Source organism: Rhipicephalus sanguineus, chromosome 11 (assembly GCF_013339695.2).
Source record: "Rhipicephalus sanguineus isolate Rsan-2018 chromosome 11, BIME_Rsan_1.4, whole genome shotgun sequence".
In the NCBI taxonomy this organism is placed as follows: Eukaryota; Metazoa; Arthropoda; class Arachnida; order Ixodida; family Ixodidae; genus Rhipicephalus; species Rhipicephalus sanguineus.
Genome location: NC_051186.1, coordinates 97,212,716 through 97,240,564, shown reverse-complemented (window position 1 = coordinate 97,240,564; position 27,849 = coordinate 97,212,716). Strand labels below are relative to the sequence as shown.

Sequence of the window (27,849 nt, the reverse complement as noted above, 5' to 3'; positions counted from 1 at the left end):
TTACATATTTCGCCTGTATGCTATTTCTTTTTGTGCAGCGCCTCGTGGAACAACTTTTTATTTCCTCTGTAATAGAGCTCAACTGTCAATTAAAGTGTCGAGTTAGGCTTGTTGATACAAAATTATGGCACGCTGCAGCGCAAAAAAACGCGCAACGGACGGAACGTTTTCAGCGCTCGTCTTCGTCGTTCGTGTTCCGTCCGTTTTGTGTTTTTTTTTTGCGCTGCAGTGTGCCAGAGTCAACTCTCGATACTTGTCGCCACAGCAAGCACTAATAAAGCAAACAGATATGGTCACATGATATTGCTTAGCACAATAGTGGTTGTCAACATCACCATTCGGAAACGGATAAGTGCTTTTATGCCCGGGATGAGGATACGTCACTCGCTCGATTTGAGGGTCGACAGCTGTGCATTCGCTCCTCACTGACGTGGCTCATGCAAACGAAAAAGCTTTGCAGTCAGGGCCTTCATATTTAAAACGACGGCTGCTTTCACATGTGACGAACAGCGTGTGCGCTGAAGTACCCCATTTGAGGCCGTATTGATTTCTCGAGGAAATATCTCATTTAACTAGACTTAAAATACGTACCAAGGTATCGCGCATTTGAAGAATTTTTCAGCAAGTATATTCTTTAGTCTGAGATTTTCGTATCGGCAACAAAGGCAAGTCTCTTACACTCTTCTTTTGTTTTTTTTTTCGTTTTCGAGGAGCCGCTTTTTTTAACTTCAAAATATTTAGGCGCTCGTGCTTTTCGTACTACCATCTATCTTATAACTTCATCTATTAATTTAAGCGAATGCAGTAGGCAGTAATATTTTGAGTGATTACTGGATACGCGGCGCGATAGTTTTGTGTGCAGTATACTAGGCAGAGAATGCAGATGATCCGTTATGATTAGGTATGTGATGAAATGCTCTTTTGGTGATTGCTGTGTACCACAGGTATCGTAAACCAATTCTATCAGGTAGTATAAGCAAATCGAGGGACCTATTGAAAAGCGATAAATATTGTGCAACAGCGCTCTGTTTTTGTCGAGATGTACACCCTTGCATTTTTTAACAGTATCGAGAGAGCGCGGGATATGGTAGCGTCTAATATTCGCGATAGAAAACGGGATCTGCCGACGACGCGCGAGCGTACAAAGCGCACACTGAATTGCGAGCGCCGTCTGCTACGCTCTTTACTCCAACGTATGTTTGAGTAATCTTTAAGTAAACAGCAACGGAGCACATCGGAGAAATTGTCAAGTGTATGCGCCCGCGCGCTATGCGCAGCCTAGTGCAAGGCTACTCATGGCTTTAGAAAATGATCTGTGAAAGGCGTTCATCAGAAATGAAAATTAAAAAAAAAGAGCGGATAAGGCTGCGGAACGTTCCTCCGCCTATAGCACAGCCGGATTGGTGGCGTTGCAAAAATTGCAAGGGTGCACTTTGTCCTTGCAATGGCTAGCTATCTATGTATATTCCTTAGTTTAACAGGATCGTGCCTTGAGACGAATCACAGTAATATAAAGCTCCTCTACTTGCCTGCCTACTAAGCAGTAACTATCGTTGTTATGGTAATTCGTACAATGATCAGTACAAGCGAGCGTTCTCAACTTCTATTTTTATTCCTTTTTTTCATTCTCAGGGCAAAATGAACGAAGACTCACTCATCCAAGTCGACGGCATACTGGTCAACGATTTCCTTCGCGAGGAAAACGTGCGCGCGGCGATGCACTACGAACCTGGAGAAGATGACGTGTTCATTGCCAGCTATCCGAAGTGCGGTACAACCTGGACCCAGTACATCGTGTGCAACATCTTCACACGAGGCAACGCTCCCAACAACGTGACCGATTTCCTGCTGCAGGCGCCGTACTTTGATTTCATGGGCGCCGACGCTCCGAAGAAGATGCCGAAGCCCGGAGCTCTGATGACGCACTTGCCGTTTAACATGCGCCGCCACTCTAACAAGGCCAGGTATTTCGTCGAATTTTATCAATTTCGTTAACTGGTATATCGAAGTTACGTTGGCTAAAGCAATTAATTATCTATGGAGTCCTAAAGACTACTGTGAAAAAGGGCAGTTGTGGTATTATATGTAATGTTCTAAAGTTTGTTTTGCAAAAGCAAACTTAAGATAAATTTAGAAAATCACTTTTAGACAACACAGCTTTTTCGTAATAAAAGTCTTCTGACTGTAAGGCGCCTGTCGCTTTCACGCACGAACTACGTCCACGCGGTAATACTTTCTCGCAGCTAAAAAGATACTGTTGTGACTAATTAGCAATAGCTCGTTAATAAACTTTTTAATTATTGACTTGAGGGCAGTTGTATGTGGTAAAACGCTGCAGTGCGTGCCAATTTATGACATAGGTACCCATTTTTTTTAGAAATCACGAAAGCTGCACGTAATTTGAGACATTCAACATCGAATTTAAGGGCGATATCGAAAGTGATCGCGCCCGGTGCGCACGGAACGCGACTACTCTGTTACGTCACACCGGAACTACGCGTGAAAAGGAAGTGACAAAATTGGAATGAAGGCGCGTCCTGGCCGTAAATTTACGTGAAAAGCTGCAAGTCGTGTCACTTGCGCTAGCAGATCGCCTTTTTTTGCGTGTGGTGTTTGGTGCTCATCTGTTTGTTTCCAGCTGTGCGCAAGGAAACTGCGATGTGATCCTTTTCTTTCTCTTTCAAGGATAAAACTCAGCGGCAGCCACTGCGGCGCTTCTTCTTACAGACAGGCGAAATAATTTTTCGCTCCTGTTTATAGTTTAATAGAGAATCAGATGAGCACTGCACATCTCACCCAAAGAATAAGCTGCCTACTTGTGTATTTCACAATGCTTGCCGATATTCCTGTCCATAGTCTGCTGCTTCGGCGCACCTTGGTTGAAATGTCGTCACTTCCTTGTCACGTGCTGTTCAGGTCCTACGTAACAGAGAGGCCGCGTTTTCTGCGCTCCAGGCTCCATGAGTATTGATATCACCCCAGGGGCGTAGGCAGAAATTTTTTTCGGAGGGGAGGGGGGGGGGGGGCAGGTGGTGAAGTGTCATTTTCAGGTCTGTATGCTATGGCAAAAAAAAAAAACTTCGGTGGAAGGGGGGGGGGGCACGGGCCTGGTGTGCCCTCCTCCCTCGCTACGCCACTGTATCACCCTTAAAATTCTATTATGCTTACCTCGAAATGCGTGTCAATTTCGTGATTTCTAAAAACTGCGTATGTCATAATTTGGCACGTACTACAGCTTTCTAACATAAATGACTGCCCTTTAGTCAATATTTAAAAGCTTAATTAACGAGTTTTTCTTCATTCGTCTCATCAATATCATTCTAGCTGCGGCAATCTATTTCCGCCTCAACATAGTGTTCGTGCGCGAAGACGACAGCAGGGTCACTGTCGTAGAATTTTAACAAAGAATCTTTATTCTCCAACAAAAAAAGACTCCTTGCATATTTCGGACTATCCTTCGTGGTGCCCAAATGGCTGAGGTTATCCAGCTCTAATCAGGAGGGTGCGGGTTCGTTAACTACAATTCTATGTTGAGAAATGGGAAAACATTTGTGAACATACATATAAGTATACTTCAAAAAATAAACACTGGTGGCTCGAATTAGTTCCGAATCTCCCACTGGGGTGCGCCTCCTAATCACATCCTGGATTTTGGCGCTTAGAACACCGTTTTACCTATTTCAAATTTTTATCGTCTCCCTGGTGCGTAACACATAATATTTCCGTGACCAAGAGAAATTATGCTGTAACATGAGAGAACAGAATCACTTAAGAAATATGCGTGAAATCCCATCGTATTGGGAAAAAATGGAAAGTGAAAGAAAAAATACGGCCGGATATAGGGAACGCTTTCCTTTAACCCTTTCGGCCCTGGCGGTGTCAACTGACACCATCAGACAACATTTTCACTAGCACCTCCGAAATGAAACCAAAACTGCCCATTCTTGGGGGAATATTTCTTCAATGATCCCCACTGCGATTGAAACCAAAACTGTGACATGCTTGCGGAGCTGGGAGCCGCAAAGAAGAAGAAGCTTGACCGAAGTCATGGGTGACGCCGAGGCAGGTCAGCTGAGGCGGGAAAGCGGCATTTTCGGATCGACGTACCGAAGCTGTTTCAATGAGTATCACACTGAAAAATGAGACGTGGTTCACATTTTGTGTACTCTAGTGAATAGCAGTAAAAAAATCACAGCATATCCACGGAGTGAATGATGATGAGTGGGCGAAGCTGCGGAGGTTCATCGGTAAACCGTGAATCTTCCGTGAATTCTGCCCAACCGACGTGAGATCGGGCGCGTTTATACTAAAGGTTCGATGAGTTATGACGACTTGCAGCTCACTTTAATTTTACATGTACGCTGTGAATTTTCATTGTTTAGAAAACCATTGCTTTAGAAAAATCTGGCGTCTTTCGTTAAGCAGCTGGCGTCTTTTCGTTTTGCTTTAGAAACATCTGGCGTTCTTTCGTTTTGCTTTTACAAAACATCTGGCGTCTTTCGTTGGTTTATTTCATCGATCAACGGCGTTTTGAACAAAATTTTTATTGTTTAATCACGCACAGGAGAAATCTCACCAGGCACTACCTTGGAGGTAAACAATGGCTGCTAATGGGAATGAGAGACAGAAGAAGTCGGCTTTTAGCTAACACTTACACTTCTACTTCTATTAACGTTTCCTACTGGAACATGCCAATGACTGCTAATGGGGAATGAGAGACAGAAGAATTCGGCTTTTAGTTAACGCGCACGCTGCGAATTTTTATTGTTCAACAACGCACAGGAAAAATCTCCCACCGGCACCACCTTGGAGGTCAAAGCGTAGGACTTGTTACGGACTACGACTACTACTACTGCTACTTCTACGACGACGACGATTACGAGGGACGAACGGGTGCCGCCTTAAGGAGCTTCGCCCCTAAAAAGATGTCACTTTTGTCATTGCACAACCGCTGAGCCCTGATGACCTAATTTGATGTCATGTCTATAAATCCAATAATACTTGCACCACTGGCTCAATTTTTCGTTTGTGGTCTTCTGAGGTCATAACTACTAGGAACACACGCACTAAAAATGTCCCCGACCAAAATAAAAAAATCCAGGGCTGAAAGGGTTAACGCTGTTTCAAGGGAAGTTGCATTTGCGATGAAAATAAAGAAAATGAGTGCATTGAACCAGAGGCCCCGCGCGGAAAGCTTGATGAATGAGACAGCTGCTTTAGAAAACGGATGTTTTCGTTGAACATCCATGAACTGTAACGTGTTCCGCTTATACTAGCAATTTTGCTATTGATTTTACTAGAGTGGAAAAAAAGTAATGTCGTCCTGTATAGGAAGGCCCTTTTTAAGGCATCCATCTGCTTCCCTTCAGTTATTGATGCCAGTTAAAGAAAATGGGTATCGGCTATCCCGACAATTTGTTGGTAAAAAAGACAAAAAAAAACGTTTGGCTTGCCCATCAGTTTCAGTCGACCAGAGGCCTAAATGAATACTTATGGTTCGTTGAATTGGGAATATAAGTATATTGCCTTTTACACAAATGCGCACAGAAGAAGCCCAAAATTTCAATTAATCAATTTCCACTTTCTCGAGCCATTTTGAAGATGTCGTTATGGGCCTCTGCCACCTTTTTCTGCAACAGGGAATGCGATAATTCGACGGATTCCGACTACCGCTACTTATTCATGTAGTATTATTATTGGCAAGCTGTTGTCTAACGTTACCTGATATTGGGTAACATTTTTATCCACTATTTTACCAGCAACGCTCTGAAATAACAACAACAAATCTCGGTGTAAGTGCATTATTGTTAAGGACCGAACCTTTATCGTATCTTACCTGTGACTGTCCTACCAGGCCATTCTGTTAAAAATAGTTATAGCCATTGGATCTACTCGGCGAATTTCAATAGAAAAAAAAAGATCGCATGACATATATTGATGAGCGACCAGTATTATCCTGTGAAGTATTAACTTGTAACTTTTGGTAGGATGTGCGAATTCTACACGCCCACTAAAAAGGTAATGTATCGCTTTTGTTACGCACCCACGAACGCACGAATGATGTTCTACGTTTTTTTTCTATTAGCCCCGCCATGGTGGTCTAGTGGTTATGGTGCTCGACTGTTGACCCGAAGGTCGCGAGATCGTGTCCCGGCCATGGCGGCTGAGTGTGCGATGAAGGCGACAATATTTGAGGCCCGTACACTTAAATTAAAAACGCCATGTGGTCGAAATTTCCGGAGCCCTCCAATACGGTGTCTCTCATAATCATACAGTGGTTTTGGGACGTTAAACCCTACATAGTATTATTATGCTCTTTGTATTATGTATTGTTATTCCGTACTGAAATTTAGCCTTGTGTCTTTTTTCAAGAGAACTTAAACATTTGTCACGCAACTCCCTTTGCTGGTGTACGGACGCCGAGGCAGCGGATGCTGGTTCGTAAGCATTTCCGTGCGGCTCGCGTGTTATGTTTTCTTAATGTTATACTTAATTTTTGTTATTGCCCATGAGAAGTGAAACAGGTGGACATTCCAGCGAATATACTATGAATGGAGCTACATCGAGTTGCCTGTATTTTTTGCAACTTCTCTTCCTACCAGGTACATCTATGTGCCAGAAACCCGTACGACTGTGCCGTCTCGTACTACCATTACCTTCTTGGACACACACCCAAGACCTGCACTGACGTTTCGTTCGAGACATTCGTGAAGGCATTCATCGCTGGACGCGTGCCCTACGGAGACTACTTCGACCACCTCCTCTCGTGGTATGAGCACCGGCACGATCCCAACGTCCTCTTCTTCACGTACGAAGACCTGAAGAAGGACACGTCGTCGTGGGTGTTGAAGATGGCCGACTTTCTCGGCAAGCAAGAATACGGAGACGTGCTGCGAGCTGACCCCAAGCTCTTCCAAAGAATCCTGGATTCCTGCAGCCTGGGAAACATGCGGCAAGTGTTCGACTGCAGATGCGACAGCTTCGTCAACGCGTTGCTGGAGCTTCCTGAGGAGAAGAGGCTCGAGTCCATGGAGATCTACAGGAAGAAAGGCGCTGCCAAACGTGAGTCCCACGAGGGTTCGGGCCGCGTACGTAAGGGCAAGATTGGCGACTGGAAGAACCATTTCACGACGCCCGAGCTCTTGGATGCGATGAAGGGCTGGATCAATGAGAAAACCAAGGGCACAGACGTGATGCGGCTTTGGGAAGACCTGAACCTACCTTGACGTGTGTGCTTCACCCAGTCAGGACTCCTGATACAAGGGGAAAAGACTTGGAATTTTTTAGCAGCATGTCCGAAGCGCTATCTGTTTAACGCCGAGTTTTATTGGGCGCTCATATGGGCAAATGTAGTAATCACGCACGTGGGTACCACAGATGCCCAACACATTATTATGACAGCACATCTTCACATAGCTAGTCTATAACATTCATTACCAGCGGAATAAATATTACCACTCTTTTTTGCATAGCAGTCTTGCGGTCGATCCAGCACTCAAGACATTTATATGCTATGTTCAGGCAATAATGCACTTTCAGTTTTCTAGGTATACTGCAGCTACTGGATCTATTTGTTACTTTTGGACCTGTTTGCATGAGACAAATTTACTTACAACACTTTGTTGCTGCTTCCTGGTCCTTACCAAGCGAGGTAAACACTGAACACGTGTATCAAACCGCGGTAGTGCAGACCAAAAGCGCTTTCTCTCGCTGCAGGCATCTGGCACTTGGGGGCGTACTTTTATTGCAGTGAAAATACATTGTAAATGCGGGAGTGAGCGGATGGAAACACGATGCAGTGTGGAGGTTTTAAAAACAGAAGCAAAGGGCCTTAGGCAGGCTTGCCGAAGTTTCGATCGGTAATCCTCTTTGCCAAATGTGTCTAAAATAAGTCCGCCTATCAAAAGGGAGACCAGCATGTTAGAACCACTTTATTTCTTTCTATGTAACTAATCGCTATAACGAGGTGAGAATACGTTTGCTTTTTTCCGCAATTTTGTGGAGGAACCATGACAGCTGCATTTATTACAGCGAAAGCTGTTATGAGATCATTTCACCGGCCGTTTTTGGTGCCGTAGTTGTCCGCCGCCGCCGCCGCCGCCGCCGGTGTCCGTAACCAGTATCGCTCGAAATAAGAAAAAAAACTATAAGAAAAAAAATCCAGGATGGAACGAGGTTCGACCCTGGGCCCTCTGCGTGCGAGCCCAGTATTCAACCTCTGAGCCATGCCGGTGCTTGAATCTGCTATGTAAAAAGGTCCTATACAGGCTTCATGTCGGGAAGGAACCACATTAGCATATGCAATATAGCGTGGTAAATGAGTAGAATAAGCACCAAGCGTCGCACAACGCGAATTCTGTAACCAGGCGTCACACAATGCGAATTGCGCAACGAGTAGGTTGTTGAATGCTTCCAACCCATTACAAAGAGCTCTGCCATAATTCTTCATCGTCATCACGCACAGCAACAACAAAGTGCGCATAATGCCTTACATGCGTTTAGCAGGTACCACGGCTGTCTGTAGAATGACGAAAAATGGCCACAGTGCCTACTGCCCTACTTCTCAAAAATTACAATGATTTATAGCGTAGTGGGTTCCTCGCAAGTGCACTTCTGTTGGTTGCCAAGGAAGCCCATAAGGCTCCCATGATCCATTTCCTCAGAGTCTCAATAAAGTCAATTCTCTCTCTCTCTCTCTCGCTCTACGTTTCTCCGGTTAAAGTGTGTTATAAAGCGTGGTGGGACAGTTAAATAACGACCGGGCGTCACACAATATGCATTACGTTAACTAGTGGGTCGTTTAAAGCTTCCAACCCATTACAAAGGGCGCAACCATAATTATTCATCGTCATCAACCACCGCATCAACAAACTGCACATAATCGCTTACATATGGTACCTCGCTTCTCCGCAGAACAACGAATAATGTCGTGCTGGGTGCTTCCCTAATTCCCAAAAATAGCGCTTTGTGGCGTAGTGGGTATGTTGCTAATGTACCTGTATTAGTAGCCACAGGAGAGTTTATAACGGGCTCGAGAAATGCCGCTCTTCCAGCTTTCGCTGTGACTGTGCTGTGCTTTCCGCGCAGGCCTGGCGTTTTTTATTATTTTATGTAGTAAAACGTCATACTTAAAAGCAAGAGGAAAATTGGAAATTGCTGTATGCCGCATGAGCGATCTGAGAAAAACAACTGCAAAAAAAAGCCCAAAGTGGACCGGAACTAGTGCAACGCCGCTTGTCGATGAATCTGAAGCCGAACGTCCTTGACACGCTTTCGCACGTGCCCACGAGAGTACACGTGGCATGCTCTCAGTGCTCTGCTTTCGAAAGTGAGTTTTTAAATGAATTAGTCGCAGCTATGCAATAGCACAGACTCATACTAATATTCACTGCATGTGTGTAGTGAACGTCGTAACTGTTCTTTTCGCGTTTTATATTTTACAGAAAGAAGCCATTCGTTTTGAGTACAGATATTAGCCAAACACTTGGAGAGCGCTTCAGCTTCGCTTTCAAGAGCGGAACGCGAAATCGTAATCGGGCCGTGTTCGATCGCCTTCCGAATCGCTAGCGTAGCTTCGTTTCTCGGTGCACATCTAAACCATGCGCCGCCCTCCAGCTTCTATTTGCTGCGCGCGGCGCGACGAAACACGGTGGGGCGGGCGCACCCGTGGGCCCTTTGCGTGATCTCGCTGATGAGAGTCAAGCTTTTGCCACGCTGACGCACTTAGGATATGTGCGTACCACCAACAGTAAATGGTGGATATAAAAAACTTGCAGGACGCTTGAGCTTCGCTTTCAAAAGTAGAGAGCGATAACGCAACCGGACCATGTTCATATCGTCTTCCCAGTCGCTAGCCTTGCTTCGGTTCTTGGTGGAGACTTCAGTCGTACCGCAATAATATCCAAAGTGCGGACGCTTTCCGGTTACAATATCGATGCATTCGACGCGACGAACACGGCCACACGGCGGGGTGTTGCCTTTTAAATGCGCGCCCCGTGGGCCCTATGAGCCATCTTGTAGGTGGTAATTAGGCCTCTGAAGAACCTCCTAGATATGCGTACCATCAACGCTAAATGGTGTATATAAATAGCTTGCCGTTAGTATGCTAGGTTCTGTATGCGTGATACCAAAAGCGCTTAACGCATCGCGCCACAAAGCGAGTTGTAAGCGCAGCCTTGTCCTATGCGTCTCTTCTTCTTGTGCTCGCGTTGTTACGTGCTGTGCTTGAATTGTTCACCTTGTGATGGGTCGCAGGTTTGAATCCCCGGTGTCACTCATTCATTATATCTTTAGTTGCATCGACCTCAAATTTTCGCTCACGGACAACACTGATTTCTCGCTCACAACGAAAGACCGCCGCCGCCAACTCCGCCGCCGTCCCCGACAGCGACACCGAAATTTCTGCGAAATGACTTCTTTAGCGACATTGCTTTAAAGATGAGAAGTATGCGGCGTGATGCCCACCGCCAATAGCACCTTAAAAGGCCATAATGTAAAGCAGTGGTTCTTAAGTGGGCGTTAGCGGACCCCACGCTGTCCGCGAAGCCATTCTGGGGGGGGGGGGGGGGGGGGGGAGTCCGCTAAAACGATTCCTCAGAAAGAACAAAATAAAAGCGTTTCGTTGGAGGTACACTAAGTCCTGCGACAGCAGCCCGTTCCGATTTTTGGTATGCATCAGCGCATAAGAAGATTGCATTGCGCCGGAGCTGACTTATGTTTCCCCTTCTTCATGACTTCGCTGTAAAGCTTTTCTTGGAGTTCTCTACGAGAAATACACGCCACGCCCATACCCAGGAGAGGGGGAGGGGACAGACGCCCGGGCCCTGCCCCCGGGAATTCCGATGGAGGGGATGGTTCCTACGAAAATAAATAATGAATATATAGGTGTTTTTCTAAATTAGTGAAGGCCCTCAGCAAGTGGGCCTTCTCCGAAAAAATCCTGGCTGCGGGGCTGATGCATGCGAGCATACTTCTTCTAAGCTTGCATATTTGAAGAACAAACAAAGCTAAAACAGTTTGAATGTGATTGGCGCCAGCGCAACTTAATTACAAGCTATTGAGATCAAATGGGAGTGGCACTTAAGTTTGACCTTTGCCAGGGAAAAATAGAATGCGCCCATATCGCACTGTATGTTGTGTTAATTGATGACCCCCTCCTCCCTTTTTTTCTCTCACTGCAAAGGGTCCCTCATAACTTCCATGGCTCCGCAAGGGGTCCCCGAAACATCCAGGGCTGAGAACCACTGATCTAAACGGAGAAACGCCGATGAGTTTGAATGTGTTACCGTATTAAGAAACTAGCTCACATAAGTGACTAACCGAATTCAGTCTTGATATTCAGTTGTATGTGAGCAAAAAGTCTATTGAAGACAAAGGAAGCCAATAAAAAATCAGAATAATTATGAAAACTATATAAGGTTAGAGCAGAAGCTCCTTGAGAGTATTATTGCAACAATAAAAAGAGGATGGGAGCATTTAGCTGAAGAGTTTTGAATATTTTGGGTGTTTCCGCGATGAAATTACCCTGATTGTCATCGAGCGTCACAACTTATTATACTACGTAATACATATTACCTACGCAATGCACTACGTATTACACTGCGTCTTTATGCAATACATCCAAATTTATTATTCTTCACTGCCTGGAGGTGCCACATGTGGGACTGAATAGCATACCATGAATTATGAAGGCGAAAGTTTTAGATGCCTCATAAAACACGAAAATTGACCGTCGGTGTCCTGCGTCAGTGACGTGAATACCAGTGATGCAAAAAAATCATCACGTGATGTCACCGTAACGTCACATAACATGATGTGACGTCATAAGGTCATTACAAGACACCCTTGCTTGGTCAAACGTGGGCCGAAGGCGGGGACAGTGCAAATCAAGGTGAGTTGGAGAAAGCTTGTAAAGCCTGCGATCTTTGGAGCAGTGTAAATCATCCACGTTCGGTGCAGTAAACATTCGGAAAGGAGGGGAGGGGGGTCAAAATATCGATGGAGAAGAAAAGGCAAAAGAAAATGGCTTTTTTTTTATTTAGATACCCTAAAGACCCAGAAGGCATTACATAGGGGAGGATACAGGGAATGTGGCAAATAAATAAAATACACACTGAACGTTGAAATAAGAGTACATGAATAAGTAAACATCGAATGGTGTAAAAACAGCTACGTGTGCCAGTAATATACTACGTCAAGAAAAACAATCATAAGGTAAAGTTTCATAAGAATGAACATCATCAGTATCACATGAAAGTAATTGAAACAACACTAAATAAACAAGACAAGCGGAACAGGATAAATGAAACGCAACGTAAAAAAAAAAATGAAAATATCATAAGAAAATCAGAACTAGAGATTCGAGAATAGAATTTTTCTATTGGCTTCCATTTTGTCCTAGAAATGACTTTAGACTAGTTACAAATGAGTCATAACTCACAATGCGCGCAATGTCAGCAGGAATATTTCCGCCTCCGAGTAGTCTTATGCGATTGCATAAGGGACCCTCTCAGTTTTTCAAGGGCACTTCACGATCATTACCAGCCTGAGGGGTTTGTCGCAATGTCTGTTAGTTCACGATGAGCTCTATGGATGATCACCTTTCAATGCGCTTTCAAGCAACGCCAACAGTATAGCTCACAAACTATGTTTACGATTTAAGCCCGCACAACCGCCCCCGAAGTTTTCACTATATGCGGTTGTTCCATCGTGAGCAAGCTCATTTGCATGTAGGGTTGCCAACAGTCGCGTATTTTGCGGGACTGCCCGACTTTTCCCAGCGTCCCTAGTCCCGCGCAGTCCCAGTCGGGACCGCTGTATATCCCGGATTCGTCCCGGCCCTCCAGTTAGAAATCCTTATGTTATCCAACGCACGCTCAACAATTCGCGTGTCCAGCTACAGAACACGAAATTCGCACGAATCGCACGTGCGAAGCAGTGTAGCAGTGGCTGCGAGATACTTTAACCACTTTAGCTGAAGTTCCGCGTGAAGTGCGACAACTTTTACGAGTACATTCTCTAGCCAGAGAAAGCGCGGAGAGCAGCACGTAGCCAGCTCAAGTAGCACTTCAAGAGGCCACAGCATTAAAGAAACAGCTGATATCTCCGCAAAAGAAAATCTTATTTGGCTGGCTCTGCAAGTTAGTGTATGCCCCCCCCCCCCCTGTACAGACTCCCTTCATTGAAGAGTCGGTAACCATAGGTGCATGCTAAACGCATCGGACCGCACTGTGGTAAGTCCTTTTTATGCTTTCGATCTTCCTAGCACGATTCTTTTAGGGTATATTTCGTATACACTGATAATATGTCAGTTCTTACGACATCAAGCCTTAATTTGCATAAAGTTGAAAGCACTGTGAACGTAACTGATACGGCTGCACATACTATGCTTTGGCGTTTTTTTAACAGCAAGGCGCTGTACTGAAATAAGAAATTTATATTTTATTTATCAGGCAATTTCAACAGATGAGCAAGCAAAATTGCCAACTGTTGTTCTGGGGTGGTTGACAATAAAGAATAAAACTACGACCGCTAGTTGGGTGACCTAGGTGAAATGTGTCTAAACATCCCCTTTCCAACGAATCCATCCGCTTTCCAACGAACGCAGTTGAGGCAACGGACCGAACTGAACAGCCTTTCCGAGGCAATCAGTGCTTTCGATGAGGGCAGTTTACCCATTGCTATAAAAGTAAGAGGAAGTGGGTGGCTTGGTTTATTGATTGAGCCATATTGTTTCTTGCATTGTCGTTGACTGATTTGTCACATAGTTACTTGCAACAATAGTTGACGTCACCGCGGAGATTTCGAATATAAATACGTTCGTTGCACGGTCTGTGCTTCAAATCTAATGTTTGTTTTCCTTTGAATTCCTTTCTATCTCTTCCTGTAGAAAACAAAAAAAATATCAACAGTTGCTTGCTTATTATTTTTCTTTGATCAAGGCATGACCAAGCCTACACTGCAAAACATTTTTCTTGAAAAAAATTCAATTTCCCGATATGACATCAATGGCTTGCTGTCTGAATCTATGAAAACATCTATGACACGCTTATGGAATGACCCTAATTATCGCCAAGAACGTCTTTACAGACTTGACTCTGGTCGTGCTTTTCTGATTCCATTCCGGTTAAGAAGAGACCAGGAAACATTACTACATAGATTGCGGCTGGGTGTTGCGTATACACGAAGATACCTTTTCAAGATTGGGCAGGAGCGAAACCCTAACTGCAGTGTGTGTCACACGTCTAAGACTATTCACCACATCCTGTGCGTGTGCCCTCAGTACGCGACCGAAAGACAATCACTTCAGTGCGTCGTAGACCGTCTGGACTCCCGACCTTTTTCGGAGGAGAAGCTTTTGGGTGCTTGGGAGCATGCAGACCAGGCCCAACGAAGTTTAAAGTGCCTATTGAGATTTCTAAGTGATACAGGTTAGATGCTCGTCTTTAGAGCATGTGCGGCATAAAGACTTTTGCGCGTGCCCTGTCCCCGTGCAAAACAGTGTGTACAGTGACTCATTTGCCATACCATCGTCGCCTATCATCACACCTCCCTCTTTCTCTTTCTTTCCCCTTTCCCCTTACCCCCGTGAGGAGTAGCAGGCTAGAACCCGCTTTCCAGGCCGACCTCTCCTCCTTCTTCTCATTAAAGGCATCTTCTTCTTCTTCTTGAAAAAAAGAGAAATTTGCTGGCAGCTGGACGGCCAGAAATTTGTTTTCTTCTGTTTTCTGTTCTTACGTTTCTTGTAATTTTACTAGTCTCTTCTGTTCCTGATACCAAAAAATTTATGTAGTTTACATGGTCTTTTTTCCTTCTTAGTAACGGAAAATGTATGTAATATTACATCTTCTTTCTTCTCAGTAACAGTAAATTTGTTTATTTCGAATGTTTTTTTTGTCAGTAACAAAAACTACTGTACCTTGATATGGTTTTTAGTTCTCACTAACAGCCGATTTCTCTAATTTCATTACACATTTGTTTTCTTTTGTTCCTACAGAAATCTTCCGTGATTGGACAAGTTTTTTTCATTTTTTAGTAAAGAAAGTTTCTGAAATAAAATGGCTTTTCTGCTCTATATACCAAGAAATTTTTGAAACTGTATTTCTTTCTCATTACAGCAACGCCAGTTTACAAATATTCTGCAATTTCACAGGTTATGCAATATTAAAATGTATGTGGCGCAAGGACAGAAAATCGCACAAACAGAAAGTACTATAAATTTTGCATCTGCATTGCCCACTCTATAGCACGCATCCTCTCTCGGAAATTTGTTAATTCAGTACACCATAGAGTTAAATACAAACAAGTTTATTGACATGGAACATAGACGTTCAGGCAGTTGCCAAATGTGGCCCCGCCACGCTGGTCTAGTGGTTATGGCGCTCTACTGCTGACCCGGAGGTCGCGGGATCGAATCCCGGCAGCGGCGGCTGCTATTTAGATGGAGGCGAAAATGTTTGAGGCCCGTGTACTTATATTTAGGCGCACGTGAAAGAACCCCACGTGGTCGAAATTTCCGGAGCTTTCCACTACGGCGTCTCTCATAATCATATTGTGGTTTTGGGACGTTAAACACCACATATTATTATTAGTTGCCAAATGTGTGCATCTTGAAATACGAGAAATGCCGACACTGTCACTGTCAGTATATATACGCTACACGTTATTCGAAGGTCGCAAGTTTCGTCCTTGCCAGCGGCATGTTATCTTTTCCTCCACTTTACTTTCTTCACATCTGCTTCATAATGACTACAAATAACAGCCGATGTACTTTCCTTGGCTTTCTTGTCTGTTAGTTGTAACTTGTAATTATTGTTGTGTCAAACTAAGAAAAACGAGGCCTTACATTTCCCGTTCCGTTCACTATGCACAGTATCACAGGGGGTCCAGATTCAGGAATCTCCTGGGGACATTGTACGAGTTGGCAGGCACAGATCTTTAAAAGCCATAGTTCTTGAGGGAGGTAATCAATGACGCCACTTTCGGGTTCAGGTTGTGCTGCTTCCCACGTGGCTGCTCAGTCTGTGCCCTTTTCGGGACTGACAGTGGCAATCGACCTAAAAAGAAGATGCTTCTGTTTAGCAGTGCGGAGGTACCTAAATATTCTTAGATACAGTGCAACTATAAAGGCAACCACTTGCTCTTCATTAAGAATATGCTTTTCTGCATACATCCATCTCTACTTCAATTACCTCCACTTTATATACAACATTGCCACATCAGTCTAAAACGAAACTCCTAACCTGTCTAACAATAAAATTGAATTTGAACCTTCTAATGCCTAAGTATTGACAGCCAGTATACTTGTCGATGCCCGCAAGCAGTATACCATAAAACAGATCGCTTCTCGTCGAAGGGATTGTTTAGTCTTAGTAATTTTGTTCCATGATGTTTTCTTTTCTTTTTAACAAAATAAAGGCATCTCAAGAAATGAAGGCATTTTGTGTGAGCAATATAGCATACATTTTTGTTAACTGTTACCGGAAAGGTACAGTTATTGGCGGAAGCATTGCGTCCAAGATTTAGTTTCGATTTCCCCTCTGAGTGAACTCCAAGGTAAGACATGACTCTTTTAGGTAGGCAACGTTGATGGAAAATTGTGCCAGGAATAATATCATGAACGCCTCTCTCGGACCGGATGCCTGCATGAGAGGAAGGTTGTCTATGCAAACTGCAAAGGACTTCACTGTCAGAAAGCCATCCCCTGCAAATTGAAAATCTGGGTTCCAAATTTACTCGTGTGTAAAGGCAGAAAATAGCTTACCTTTAACAAATATCAAAGGCCAACTTGGCATTTCCTCAAGATCATCATCACGGGTGGTATCCTTGAATAAAAAAAAAACGAGCATTGATGGAATAAGTAGACACGAGGCAAAATAGAATTTGTAATGACAGAAAAAAAGCGCGAGCAAACGCGACAACAAGCACTGACAGGACTTTCTTCTCCCGTTTGCCCGCCCCGTTTCCTGTTACGAAGCCAAGCCAACAAGCTCAAGTTCGTACCCTTATAAACAATTTGCTAAAGCAGGAGGTTTGCACGTACTTTACCACTGTGTACTCTCGAACACTTTGAGAGCCACAATTATGCTTAACAAAAAGCAGAATGCAAAAAAGAAGATAAACAATCAACATGCCATTTTCAGGCTGTATTAGCACATAATCTCTTGCCCTAGGTGGAAGTGAAAATGCACATTTTGAAAGTGCTTGTCTGCCGCCACGATGGTTCACTCTATTTTCGGTGTACACTTGAGCTCGGATATATCGAACTCGATGGAGACTGTGGAAGAGTTATATATGTAAATAATTCAATATCTGAAATCGTGCTCGTAATAAAACCTTAGCACGCATCTGAAAATTGTGTAAACTTGCAACAAACGGGAGTTTACCGATTGGCGTATCCAAAAGCTGTAATGTCGACAAGCACACGATGGTAATAAATGATTTATTTCATGAGCAAAAACGCCAGGCCTTCGCGGAAAGCGCAGCACGGCCACAGCGAGAGCTCGAAGAGCGGCATTTCTTGAGCCCGTTATAAACTCTCTTGTGGCTACTAATACAAGTACATTAGCAACGTCCCCGCTACGCCACAAATCATAATTTTTGTGAAGTTGGGAAGAACCTATCACATTACTCGTCATTCTGCGGAGAAGCGAGGAACCATCTGTAAGGCATTATGTGAGTTTCTTGATTCGACGGCTGATGACGATGAAGAATTATGACTGAGCCTTTTGTAATGGGTTGGAAGCTTTAAATGGCCCACTAGTTACGTAATTCGCATTGTGTGATGCCCGGTTCGTATTTAACTCTCCCATTACGCTCTATAACGTACGCTTACGCGCGAAAGAGATAGAGAGAGGGAATTAACTTTATTGAGACTGAGGAAATGGCTCATCGGAGCCTTATGGGCTTCCTTGGCAACGAGTAGAGGTGCACTTGCCAGGAACCCACTACGCTATAAATCGTAATTTTTGTGAAGTAAGGAAGCAGCCACTACGCAATTTTTCTTCATTCTGCGCAGAACCGTGGGACCTGCTAAACACCTGTAGGGTATTATGTGAACTTTGTTGATGCTTTGGCTAATGACCATGAAGAATTATGGCAAAGCCCTTTGTGATAGGTTGGAAGCATTCAACGACTCACTCGTTGCACAATTCGCATTGTGTGACGCCTCGCTACAGAATTCGCGTTGTGTGACACTTGGTTGTTATCTCACTCTTCTACCACGCTACACAAAATATGTTAATGCGGCTCCTTCCCTACATGGAGCCTGTATAGGGTCTTTTTGCAAAGCAGTTTCAAGCAAAGGCATGGCTCTGAGGTAGGATACTGGGCTCCCACGCCGCGCGAGGGCCCAGGTTCGAACCTCGTTCCACCCTGGAAATTTTTCTTCTTTCGTTTTTTTCTTATTTCGAGAGATAGTGGTTATGGACACCGGCGGCGGCAGCGGCGAACAACTACGGCGCCAAAAGCGGCCCTTGTTGTGATCTTATAACAGCTTTCCATGTAAAAGCCGAACAGCTCGACAGGGCTCAACTGGCAACCCATGTGGAATGCGCGAGAAGGAAGGCCGGGCTGAATAAAAGAAAACATCTCCCACTAAAGCGAACCATGTGGGGATGCGAAGCAGAGCTGGGTGTTCACTTGTGTTTCCATTGTTGTTCCATTTGTATGTTTCCGTGTATGTTTCATTTGTACGCGGAGTTATGTATATGTTGTGTACCGCTTACGTGACCCCCCCAGCTCGTTTACGTTGCGCTTCGGCTTCGCGTTGCCTCCCAGCTTCGAGATTCGCTTGGTGGCGTTGCCGTTAACGTTCAGCTTCGCGAGCGTACGTAGCGCCGTTGCAACGCGAGCAACGCGAGCGAGTGCAACGCGAGCGCACTCGCTCGCGTTGCACTCGCTCGCGAGTGCAACGCGAGCGAGTGCGCGCCGCAGCTGTGGCGAAGAAGAGAAACGGGAGAGGGGAAACCAAGCAGAGGCTGCGCTCACGCCACCTCCTCCACCGCACTTCCTCGCGCTCACGCGAGGAGAGGGGGGGGGGGGAGAGTTGGCGCATACGCGTGGGGGAGTGCACGCGTAAGCGAAGGACGGGCACAGCCCCTAGCAATTCGCATCTAAAGAATCCAGTTTGGTGTTGGCAAGGAACTTAGAAAGTCACCAACACCAAACTGGATTCTTTAGATGCGAATTACTTGGTACCGAAGATACAGAAAGTCTATCGGCTGATATAACTGCGGCGGAGATAGAAATAGTTATAGACAGCTTGCATAATGGAAAATCTCCTGGCCCAGACGGAATAACGGCAATATTTTACAAAGCTTTTAAGACAGAGTTGGCCGCCTTACTGCAAAAGGTATTCGCTGAATCTTTTAACAAAGGTAGACTACCACCTTCCTTCAAGAAAGCGCACACCGTACTGATTCCAAAAAGTGTAGACCCTGTAAAGCGAAAATATGTGTCAGGCTATAGGCCGATAACATTGACTAATGTTGACTACAAAATACTAATGAAAGTTCTAGCGATGCGGTTGCAAACAGTCATATGTACACTGGTTGGCCCACACCAAACCTGCGGAATAAAAGGAAGGTCAATTTTTACAAATATTCATACAACAAGAAGCATATTAGAGTGTTGTGACGCTGACTTCAGAAGAGTTGCGATGTTGCAAATTGATCTAGCGAAAGCTTTTGATCTAGTTTGTCATAGCATTCTGTTTAAGATGTTAGAACACGTTGGCGTTGGCTCTGTGATACTTCAGGGTGTTAAAATGGCTTATGACAATTGTTCAACAAAGTTAATTGTGAACCGCCAGTTGACTGAAAGAATTAATGTATATTCATCTGTAAGGCAAGGGTGCCCACTTTCACCATTATTATTTGCTTTGTACCTTGAACCCCTCTGTGTAGCCATAACAAAAAATCCAAGTATTCAAGGTTTTCACCTAGGAGCGTGTGAGGTGAAGATATTAGCATATGCTGATGATGTTGCCGTATTTTGCAGCGATCAGGAGAGCGTAACCATTGCCATGACCGTTGTGCGAAGGTTTTGTGATGCTACCGGGAGCATTGTAAACTTAGACAAGTGTGTCGGCCTGTGGCATGGAAATTGGGAAGTGTCCCCTGCGGTCTACGAACGAGTGAAATGGTTTAATAAGCCTAATACCTATCTCGGTGTGCCACTAGACAAATATCGGAAAAACGATGACCTGTGGGCTGAAAAAACCAAAGAGCTCTCTGTTCTGGCGCAGAAATGGGGTGGACGTGATATATCTGTCTTCGCACGCGCGACAATATGCAACGTCTTCTTGGTGTCGCGGTTGGTCTACTTGTTGCAAGTACTGCCATGCACCAGGATCAATATTCAGAGGATTCATAGGCTATTGGCAGTTTTCGTGTGGCAGTCCCAGTATGAACGCACAAGCCGCAACAACCTTTTCTTGAGACTAAAAAGAGGAGGATTGGCTTTACCGCACCTCTTCTTGAGGCAAGTTGTTTCAAGGTTTCTTTTTCTACGTGACCAGTGCGACCCATTTTTACGGACATTCCTTCAAATCAGGCTTGCATCAGCTTTGCCAAACTTTATTGTTACTTCACGTGATGAGCTCCGTCATGGTGTCAGTAGCTTTCTGCGAGAAGTTGTTTTGGCTTTTAGATTTCTCAGTGCCAGATTTAGTTTGGATTATTTGTCTAATGTCACTCGAAAGCGTTTGACGAGAGATTTGATTGAAAGTGTTTTTCCTGTTCCTTTGTATCGATCTATGTATAGTGGAGGCCAAGGAGAAGACGTTTTGAAGAGAGTTAAAAAAATGATCGTACCAGCCGGAGTTAAAACGTTCTTTTTTAAGTTACACACTGATACCCTCCCGGTTAAAACGTGGCTAGAGCAAAGAGGTGACTTTTTACCGTGGGGATCCAATTGCTTACTTTGTCAAAAACCAGAGTCGATAGAGCACGTCTTTATCGATTGCTGGGACGCCTTTTTATTTTGGGATGTTCTCCAAAGAACACTTAAGAAAGAATTGCCACTTACACCACGCGGGATTCGGTTCTTAGCAATAGAACCGGGACTTTTAAAATACGATATGTTCTTTCTCCTTGGCTTGCACAGTATATGGCGAAGCCGTATGGCAGTTAGGCATTGTGATTTAGATGCGCGGCCAGTTCGTATTTATTTTATTGAACAAATGTGCAAGTTGCGAGAAGTATTTGCAAAACTTTGTTACGATGATGAACTACTTAATGTTATGGACGACCTGTGTCATCTGAAACCATTTTAAGCGTGTGTGGCATGTTGCATACTATGCTTAAGCTATAACACTAAGCTTGAAGCTTAGTGGGGATGTATTTGTTTTTGTTTGAATGTTACCTTCTGCAATAAAGACAAAAAAAAATCCAGTTTGGTGCTGAGGAAGACATGCCCTGCAGTGACAAGCCAGTCCAGTCCTTAAGGTGGAAACGCACGGTGCGATTTCAGGCGCGAGTGACACGCGGTCGGAGGGACAAGCGCGTTTTTTTTTTTTTTTTTTTTACGAACGCCGTCGCAAAATAGCGCCGCTGCGCCTTCCTACTCGTTGTAGAAAAAAAAAAAGAAGCCTCGCGCGGCGCGGCGCCCGCTCACCCGACCAGCAGAGTTTAGTGCGCAGACGCGTGTTTGGTATCTTCCAATGCCGCCACACGGCGCTGACCTGCACGCAGCTTGGCGGAACCTTCTCAAGTAACGTGCGCTTTTGTCGAAAATCTAGTAACCCGGCAATCACGGCGCGAGAACGCCACTGCTTTTATTCCGTACGGGTGCACTTGTGACACAATCGCGGCCACTCCGGCATTCTCCGTGCGTTGCGTTTTCCGCTCGCGAAAACCGCCCCATGCAGTTCCGCCTTAACGCCACATTCGAAATACAGCGTCAAATCACGGCGCCGATACCTTCGTCGGAGCGCGTATTCATCAAGGGCCTCCCCTTATTCAAAGCAACCACCTTCCCGCCACACCGCAGACACACGTGCAAGAACAGCCAGTGTGTTTTGAACAAGTAAGCGCTTACACCACATTCAAAATCAGATTCAAATCACGGTGCCGATACCCTCGACGGAGCGCGCATTCACAAGGGCTTCCCTTTACTCAAAACACCCACCTTCCCACCACACCGCAGACACGCGTGAAAGAACAGCCAGTGCGCTTACACCACATTCATAATCAGAGTCAAATCACGGCGCCAATACCTTCGTCGGAGCGCTCATTCATCAAGGGCCTCCCCTTATTCAAAACACCCACCTTCCCCCACAACGCAGACACGCGTGCAAGAACAGCCAGTGTGTTTCGAACAAACAAACGCTTACACCACATTCAAAATCAGAGCCAAATCACGGCGCCGATACCTTCGTCGGAGCGCGCATTCATAAAAGACCTCCCCTTATTCAAAACAACCACCTTCCCCCCACAACGCACACACACGTGCAAGAGCAGCCAGTGTGTTTCGATCAAGTAAGCGCTAACACATAGGCGTAGGCACAGGGGAGGGGGGGTCGCCCCCTTAATCACCTAAGAGAGGGGGCACAAAATATACCCCGTACATTGACCCTTCTAGTCACCTAAGAGGGGGGGGGGTGGCGCAAAATCTACACCATACGTTGACCTAGTAGGGTGGGGAGCGGTGCTGCGTTGACCCTTTGCCCCCCTACCCCCTGATGGGGAACACTGCGCACGCCTATGCGCTTACACCACATTCAAAATCTAGCGTCAAATCATTCATGGGACGCCATGCGCGCTCAATTGTGCATGCGTCAAGTCGACGTAGCGCGGCCGGCGCGGCGCGCAAGTGGGAGTATGATTCCTCGGTTTTCGCGTCAACGTAACGTGACGAACGAACAAACCTGGCCTCGCCAACTTCTGCTGACGTTGGCAGACGCGAATGCTTCGCTGGACTAAAAAGCGCCCTGTATAAAGAGGCGATTACGCTAAAGCGGACCATGAGGCGATGCGAAGCCGGAGCATATGCACGATCGCGTTCCGTTGGCGTTCGTTGGGCATGCTACCGACCTCGGGTCGTGAAACGCGAAGAGGAACACTACGCGCGTCGTGTCTTCCCTCTAGCCTGGCCGTTAATTCTCACAGGTTGAGCGGGGAATGCGGTCGACAGGCGCACAAGAGGGGAGCACCGTAGAAGAGGAGAGAGAGGGGGAGGGGACGTGCATGCGCTGGCGCTCATTGCGGCGTTGCGCAGGAGAGAATTTAGGCATGTCGAGCCCACCCTTCAGAGGAGTCAACCGAAGCAAGCGCTGGACTGAACGCGCGCAGCGCTCTTCCCGCTTTATATTGCCGCGAGTCTTATATTTCATGAGTGTAAGCTTCACCCACAAAGACTGTGGGCAACGCGCTGCGCAGGCCTCGCCGTGATGTGTAGGAGGCTTCGCGATTGTTTTGGAACAATCCGTTAAGATTGCGCGCCGCACGAGAATGTTCCAGCTTTGTCGAGAGATAACGCCGCCACCAGCGATATCGCTGGAAAGTTCGATAGCGCCTGTATAAAAGCCGACGCGCTTGACTGCTTGTCAGTTGATCGACGGACGACGCCCTCTTCGCCGCTATCATTGTACAGCGTGTATTGCTGTAGTTCTAGTTCTCATTTTCCCGGCCACAAGTTCAGCCAAATAAACAGTTTCATTCTGCAAACGCCGACTGCTGTCTTCGTCGACGTCACGACCACGTGACAATATTCACACTTGAAGGAGAGGAGACTAGAGGAGGAGAGTAGCGCATGCGCCGCGAGGGCAGAAGTGAGAACGCAGGAGAAGCGCAAGCAGGTGCTGGGAAAGATGTGGAGAGAGTAACACGCAGCTGTTGGAGAGAAGGATGGAGGAGAGTTGCGCATGCGCGGTGTGTGTGTGCGCGCCAACGCCAACGCCGCGGGACATACCCCTGAGCAAGAGATGCTTCGCGTCTAAAATCACACATCATAGCAAACTACGGACACACGCGATCCACATAAATTGGACTCGTTTCGCCAACGCCACATGGCACGAACATTCTTTGATTGCCACATTAGCGGAGCACCTGCTTCGGTGCGCCTAAACCCCTAAACTAGCTCTTCATAGATAAGGCAGTGGTCGAACACACACTGCAGTGTGACGAAATCTCGTGCACTCAACGGCTGAACTGAGTGTGGACGGTAGCGCGCAGTGTGCGGTAACAACGAAGCACACGGCGCAGGAGTGCGCTTAATTGAGTTTGTTGGTAGATAAATAAGACGTTGGCAAACATCGCTAAACAGGGGACGGAGAAGAACGACAGACACAAGCGCTGAACTAACAACCACTGGTTTATTCCTTGGATATACAATATATACGGAAGCATCGTGCAGAACAGCAAAATCACAGTGACTGTGCAATGCGGAATGAGGAGTAAGAAGTCATCATATTAGATGCGTCGGCAAAACAGGCTGTCACGTTTTGGGCAAGTAATTGATTTCACAGTTATGTATATAAATTGATGAAACACTGACTCAAGCATTTCCGTGTCCATTGTTATGGTGTGCTTCAGTAATCTCACGTGTTCTTTGCCGATTGTACGATTCCAAAATGGTGCAATGCTCAAGATTGGCTGACAGCCACATGCTTTGCAGTGCTGGGCTAAATGACTGGGCACTGATCCGTTAAGCGAGCACGCGTGCTCTCGTAACCGGTCATTCTAACATCGGTCGGTTTGGCCGATGTAGCAACTTCCGCACGTAAATGGAATCTTGTATACACTTGTATAAAATGGAATCTTGTATATACACGCAATAAAAGAGGTCACATCGAACCAACCGCTTATCTCTGACCGTCGTCGACTACGTCGCCTGCGCAGCGACCCACATCTAGCCGTCGTATGGATACGTTTATGGCGGTGGAGGCGACAACACTTAAGAGAGCGCCTGACTGCCTCGCCTCTTCTTGTCGCGGCTATGTAAAAACAACTGAATGGAGGCTGCAATCAAGCTCTCAAGGCAACCCGGGGAGAAGGAAACTGCGTGACGTAGTTTCACCCTTAACAATCTTTCTAGTCGAGTCGCCGTTACGCTATATAGGTTGCAGACGCGAAGTGGCTGTCTAACTGTGCAAATGCCAGATACACACGCCCGGTGAAGGCGCTGCGACCCCGTCGAGCCTGTTTACAAAGTGTGCCCGTGTAAGTGCCACACGATATTTACATTTTCTTTGTGAGTGGTGGCATGCGTTCATTTTGAAAGGGCATGTCGGTGGAGGTTTAGCAAGGGACCCTGGAGGCGCTCAGCTAAACGCGCCAGCGATGTTACTCCTGATGCCTTTCTTTTAAAGCGAAAGCTGTCATGAGATCATTTCAACGGCCGTTTTTGGCGCCGTAGTTGTCCGCCGCCGCCATCGCCGCCGGTGTCCGTAACCACTATCGCTTGAAATAACAAAAAAACGAAATAAGAAAAAAAATTCCAGGATGGAACGGGCTTCGAACCTTCGCCCTCTGCGTGGGAGCCCAGTGTTGTACCTCAGAGCCATGCCGGTGCTTGGAACTGCCTTGCAAAAAGACGCTATACAGGCTTCATTTCCGGAAGGGACCACATTAACATATGTAATTTAGTGTGGTAGAAGAGTAAAATAACAACCACGCTTCACACAACGCGAATTCTGTAACCAGGCGTCACACAATGCGAATTGCGCTACAAGTGGGCTATTGGATGCTTCCAACCCATTACAAGGGGCTCTGCAATAATTCTTCATCGTCATCAGGCACAACAACAACAAAGTGCGCATAATGCCTTACATGTTTTTAGCAGGTGCCACGGCTCTCCGTTGAATGAAGAAAAATAGCATAATGGCTGCTTCCCCATTTCAGAGAAATTATGATGATTTATAGTGTAGTGGGTCCCTCGCAAGTGCACTTGCATTACTTGCCAAGGAAGCCCATGAGCCCATCATCCATTACCTCAGGGTCTCAATAAAGTTCTTCCCCCCTCTCTCTGTCTCTCTTTGTCACGTAAACGTATGTTATATTGCATGGTGGGAAAGGGAAATAGCGACCGGGCGTCACACAAAGCGAATTACTTAACTGGTGAGCCGTTTAAAGCTTCCAACCCATTACAGAGGGATGAGCCACAATTCTTCATCGTCGTCAGTCATCCCGTAAACAAAGTGCACATAATGCCTTGCATATGTGTAGCTGGAACCTCGCTTCTGCGCACAATGAAGAATAATGGCGTCGTAGGTGCTTCCCAATTTCATAAATATTGTGATTCATGGCGTAGTGGGTACCTTGCTAGTGTTCTTGTATTAGTAGCCCCAAAAGAGTTTACAACGGGCTCTAAAAATGCCGCTCTTCCAGCTTTCGCTCTGACTGTGCTGCGCTTTCCGCGCAGGCCTGGCGTTTTTTGTCAGTTGTCTAGTGTACAGAAGATTTTGGCACTTTTGACTAGCGCCGATTACTCCTTTTCACAGATGATAGTATATGTTAAAATCACAGCATGGAAAAGGAAAAAAAATACGTAAACGATTAGCTAGGCAGAGTTCATATATATTCCATTCACATAAAAGAGGGAAACACACACACACACAAGATACATCCTCGTCACATAACACTATAGTTCGCATAAAATGTAAGCACACGAAAGCTGCATCTGCTATAAATAACACTAAACGTCCTGTCACATAACAGTACTGAAATACGCAAATTCCAGTCATATGAATACAAAATGAGTTCGCACATGGAGCGACACATGCGACACAGTCAGGTCAAAATGTATGCATGAAATCAGCTTTTGAAACTTTTTCTCAAAAGTTTCCAAGTGTGTCACTCTCTTCTAGGAACTTCTTGACTGCTAATAGTGCACGTTTTTGCAAGGTATGTGTTGGCTATGGACCTAGCATCTTTCGTAGGCTGAAGGGCCTACGATCCAGTGCCATTGAATCTCGTACTAATTCTTCTCGTTCGTGCTGATATCGTGGGTATTTTATTAAAATATGCTGTATATCTTCATCCACCTGTCCGCATGCGCATTCTGGCTCTTATTTCATTTAAAAAAGTCTTGATACATCGCATGTACTCATGAAAGAGATCGGCCACGTAAAAACAACTGAAGCAGTGCGCCAGCCAATCTAGGAGAGTCCGTCGCCTTTACGGTAACTCACAAGCGATGCTTGTGCCGCTTCGTGACGAAGATTATCAACGACGCTCCGAAATTTCCGCCATAACGAGAAGGAACGACCAATTTATGACAAGAATATAGGCTTTCTCTGCTTTCTTCATAAACAAGCATTGTATAATGTCTGCCAAGCATTTGACGCACTGGTATTTTCTCTATAAGCTATCGTTATTGCACTTGATTTAGTAGCGATACGACGGAAACTAAAAACACCTCACTCAATATCAAGGTAGACTCCGATGTGGTGTCTGTGGCCTAGAACTGCCACTTCAATGAAAAGTGTCACGCAAAATCGTTTTACATTAGAGCTGTTATGGTAGATGTTTGGCGTGTGTCGCAGATAGCAATTTATCATCATCGTGAACCGGCACGCGCTGTCTTCGTCCTATTCTTCATCGCCTTCCGCTTCGCTGCCAGAACACGTGCGCCGATTTGAGCGGCGTGGGATGCAATAACTGTAATGGACGAGAGGACGAGGAAAGGGAGATCAAAGAATCAGAAAGAAAGATAGAGATGGAGAGAATTTTTGGCGAAAAAAATTTCTTGGCGAGGTGACATTCGAACCCGCGTCTCCACGATTCGAAGGCGAGCATCGCAACTACTCAGCTATCCAGGCACGCTAGCAGAGCATCGCATAACCTTTTATAGCATAGCATATAAAGGTGGTGCAAAAGGAAGTGAGGGTGAACAGGAGGGAAAGGAGGA

The 27,849-nt window shown here is 45.6% G+C and overlaps 1 protein-coding gene across 1 annotated transcript; it reads left to right on the top strand.

Moving 5' to 3' along the window:
- The first annotated feature begins 1,638 nt into the window (after positions 1-1,638).
- Positions 1,639-7,226, top strand: LOC119373494 (sulfotransferase 1E1). Its single transcript, XM_049411215.1, has 2 exons — positions 1,639-1,964; positions 6,620-7,226. The coding sequence occupies exons 1-2, from the start codon at positions 1,639-1,641 to the stop codon at positions 7,224-7,226; spliced, it is 933 nt and encodes a 310-aa protein (XP_049267172.1).
- The last annotated feature ends 20,623 nt before the right edge of the window (positions 7,227-27,849 follow it).